The 3718-nt window shown below is 46.4% G+C and overlaps 1 protein-coding gene across 1 annotated transcript in view; it reads right to left on the reverse strand.

The window, feature by feature from the left end:
* Positions 1 to 3718, reverse strand: part of Cdh23 (cadherin related 23) — a 349164-nt gene that overhangs the window by 31513 nt on the left and 313933 nt on the right. The window contains 2 exon segments of the mRNA XM_028776789.1: positions 742 to 861; positions 1179 to 1400. Coding sequence (XP_028632622.1) covers positions 742 to 861; positions 1179 to 1400 — 342 coding nt within the window.

Below are 3718 nucleotides of genomic sequence, written 5' to 3' on the forward strand. Positions count from 1 at the left end.
TAGTTGTGTGTATGTGTGTAGTTATGTGTGTATCTCTGTGTGTCTCTATAGTTGTGTGTGTATGTGTGTGTTTGTGTGTCTCTCTGTATGTATGTGTCTATGTGTGTGTGTATGTGGTGCTGGGGTTTGAACTCATGACCTTGTACATGATAGGCAAGTACTCTACTACTGACCTTCATCCCAGCTTTCCCTATCTTCTTTGACACAGGGTCTTCCTACGTAGCCTTAGCTGGTCTTGAACCTCTAATACCCCCTGTCTCTACTTTCTGTGTGTCTTTATAGGCGTAACTGATTAACAATACCACCATGGGTTAACTCATCCTTATACTCTGGTCATCCCATGTGGTCCCATTTGCTCCTCCTATATCCTGAACCATAGCTTTCATTCACGAGGAAACAGAAGTTCAGGGAGGTTAAGTGATTGGTCCAGAGTCACACAGCCAGAGAATGAAAGAGCAGAGCTCTGAATCATTGTTAATTTGACCTGAAGCCATGCTTTTCCCATGAAGGGGAAGAAGGCAGGGGTCTTCACTCATCTGCTAGACACAGTCACAGAGAAGCTCAGTGACATCCTCAAAGTAACACAGCAAGTCTAGATGAGCTGTCGAGATAAACAGGAACCCTTGCCTGCAGGCATTTCCTCCCAACAGGAATTTCCCTTTTCCTTTCCCTTCCATCAGGAAGCCTCCTGGGTATTCTTTGTTTTCCCTCACTGCCACACTGAGGATGTATTCCACTTACTGTGGTAGTAGAGGTAAGGCGGTGGGATAAGATGGGACACTGGTCCGTGGCAGTGACAATCAGGGTGTAGCGACCATGACTGATCTCATAGTCTAGTTCCTTGGCAGCAGTAATGACACCCTGGGGACACAAAAAGTTCAAGGAGAGAGGACAATGATATAACTCTAAGGTTATATCAAATAGATTCTGACATCCTAGCCACAGTTGCTGTGTCTGTGCCCATAACAGACATCATTAATCAATCACAGGATCACTGAAAGCAGATAGGTCTTACCCACGAAAGCTTTGCCCTTCACCCCCCCCCCCACTCCCTCTGTTACTGGGCACTCCAGTTTCCTTCTAGGCTTTATATTTGTTCCTTATATCCTATGATATCACAAAACTTCCCATCATGCCCTGTAGAGGGGTTGCCCCCTCTCTGCTCCCCAGCTGCTGACCGTGTGCCTGCCGATTCGGAAGGTATTGATGATGTTGCCTGCCACGATGGCATAGGTGACAGTGCCATTCGGCCCCTCATCCAGGTCCAGTGCCTGGACAGTGATGAGGCTGGCGTTGACTGTGTCTGGGCCCTCGTCCAGCACCACCTCATAATGTGGCTGCTGGAACACAGGAGCGTTGTCATTCTCGTCCACGATAGTCACGTACACGTGAGTAGTGGCCTAGAGTGAAAAACATGGTCAGATGCCTTGGTCAGGAGGCTGCAGGGATCAAGGTGGATCCAGCCTGCTGATTTTCTGGGTTAACCTCACTTAGTGTGATCCAATGTAGGATCCCATATAGGGAAGAAAAGAGGAGAGAATGGGTTGGAGAGGAAGTCACAGGCTGCTAGGAGAACATGCAGAGGCTTTGTTAAAACTAAGCTAGGTAACTATTCAGGGCAGGTTGGCACATGTATTAACATTTCTATGTCTATGTTCATGGCAGACATCACCAATCAATCATAACACTGCTGAGGCCAGACGCAAGCTTGGAATCGTTGTCAGCACAGTGACCTACCTAGTGATTAAAACTGGCATATAGCTAACCAGGGTGCCAAGCACCCGTAATTCCAACACTTGGGAAGGAGAGGCAGGAGGATTGCTATAAAGTCAAGGCCACTTTAGCCTACATAGTAAGACTGAGGTCAGTCATGATTTACATAGTGAGACACTGTTTCAAAGAAATTAACCCCACAAACCCTCCAGGCACATGGGATGAACTCCAGTAGCCCCCCCCAATTCATAGCACTTCCAGATAAGTTTATAAGAGGCAAGAACACAACATCCTCAGCCCAACATGTAAATAATAATAGTAATAATAATAATAAAAATAATAAAAATATTATGAGGTGGCTATAGTACTTTGAAGAGGTAGGATATCAGGCTTGGGTGACTTCACAGTACGAATCCGTTGACCTCTGAAAAAGTCAAATCCCTAGGACATGACTTTGCTGCAAGAAGTTTTTGTGGTTCTATGATTGACTATCTCTAGCTGATGCTTGGACCATCAGACTGTGAATCATACTCAGCCAATCAGCACTCAGGAACATTTTTCGGATGGCTGTCTGGCTCTACACAACTGGGGCCTATAGGGGTTGGAGTCGGGGAGGTAAAAGACAGCCTCCCTATGTGCTGGTGTTCTCTGACTTCTATTTCTCTATCTTCTGCCTGGGAGGCTGCACCTGTGGCCCACCCTGCCTGCGACCCTTGCTGTCTGCCTTCCAGAGTTGGCCAGTGGGGGTTTGTTAAAACTAAGCCAGGTAACTATTCAGGGCAGGTTGGCACATGTATCAACATTTCTATGTCTATGTTCATGGCAGACATCACCAATCAATCATAACACTACAGACATCAGAAGACAGGAGTGGGGGTGGAGGAAAGGAAGCAACCTCCTTTTACCCCTCCTTTTATTCCTCACGGCAGCCCTGTCCTGGTTGGGGTGGGTCTCCTGCTGGGGACCCTCCAAGCTCTAGATCTTTCTGGGATCCAATACTATCACCTCCTTTGCGACGGCTAATATTGATCTTTGTCTTACCTGGGTTTCTGTCGCTGCAATTATGTGGGGAGGAAGGGGTTTATTTGGCTTACATTCCCCATCACAGTCATGGAAGGAAGCCAGGACAGGAACTCGAGTGTGGTCATGGTTTTCTAAACATACACCTCTTGCCTTTGAAGAGACTGAACTTTTTTTTTAAGATTTTTTTTTTTATGAGTATACTGCAGCTGCCTTCAGAGGCCATTGGCTCCCATTACAGATGGCTGTGAGCCACCATGGGATTGCTGGGAATTGAATTCGGGATCTCTGGAAGAGCAGCCAGTGCTCTTAACCACCGAGCCATGTCTCCAGCCCGAGACTGAACTTTTGCTGGACCTCGCAGCCAAGTTAATAATATGCCTTGGGATCACTTAAGACTATGTAGTTAGCCTGCTGTCCTCGGCTTAAGTTTGACCTGACTTTAAGGGAACCCCATAAGCAGTCTTATTATGTCTTGATTTCCCTTGTGCAACCAGCTTTTACAACCAAAACTAACACATATGTTTAATCCACTCTTCCATGCCCCTGACACAGACTAGTGTCTGTCTGTGTGTGTGTGTGTGTGTGTGTGTGTGTGTTAAGCAACAAATATCCCATAAATGTTGGAAGCAACATGTGGATATAAGCTGATAACATCTGTGTGGTTTTGAGTGCTGTTCTGGGTCTCTTGAGTAATGTTTTCCTTCATAAAGCTCTGTCAAAGAATCCTTCATTTTTATATCATGTTTTTTTGTGTGTGTGTTCAATAAACACAGAGCAAACCCTTTGTTAGAGAGAGATACAGAGAAAGACACAGATCTCTCTGTCTCTGTCTGTCTGTCTCTCTCAGAGAGAGGGAGAGAAAGAGAGAGAGGGAGAAAGAGAGAGAGAGACAGAGAGAGAGAGAGGGAGGGAGGGAGGGAGGGAGGGAGGGAGGGAGAGAGAGAGAGAGAGAGAGAGAGAGAGAGAGAGAGAGAGAGAGAGA

This window comes from Grammomys surdaster, unplaced genomic scaffold, assembly GCF_004785775.1.
Source record: "Grammomys surdaster isolate TR1022 unplaced genomic scaffold, NIH_TR_1.0 273, whole genome shotgun sequence".
Classification (NCBI taxonomy): Eukaryota; Metazoa; Chordata; class Mammalia; order Rodentia; family Muridae; genus Grammomys; species Grammomys surdaster.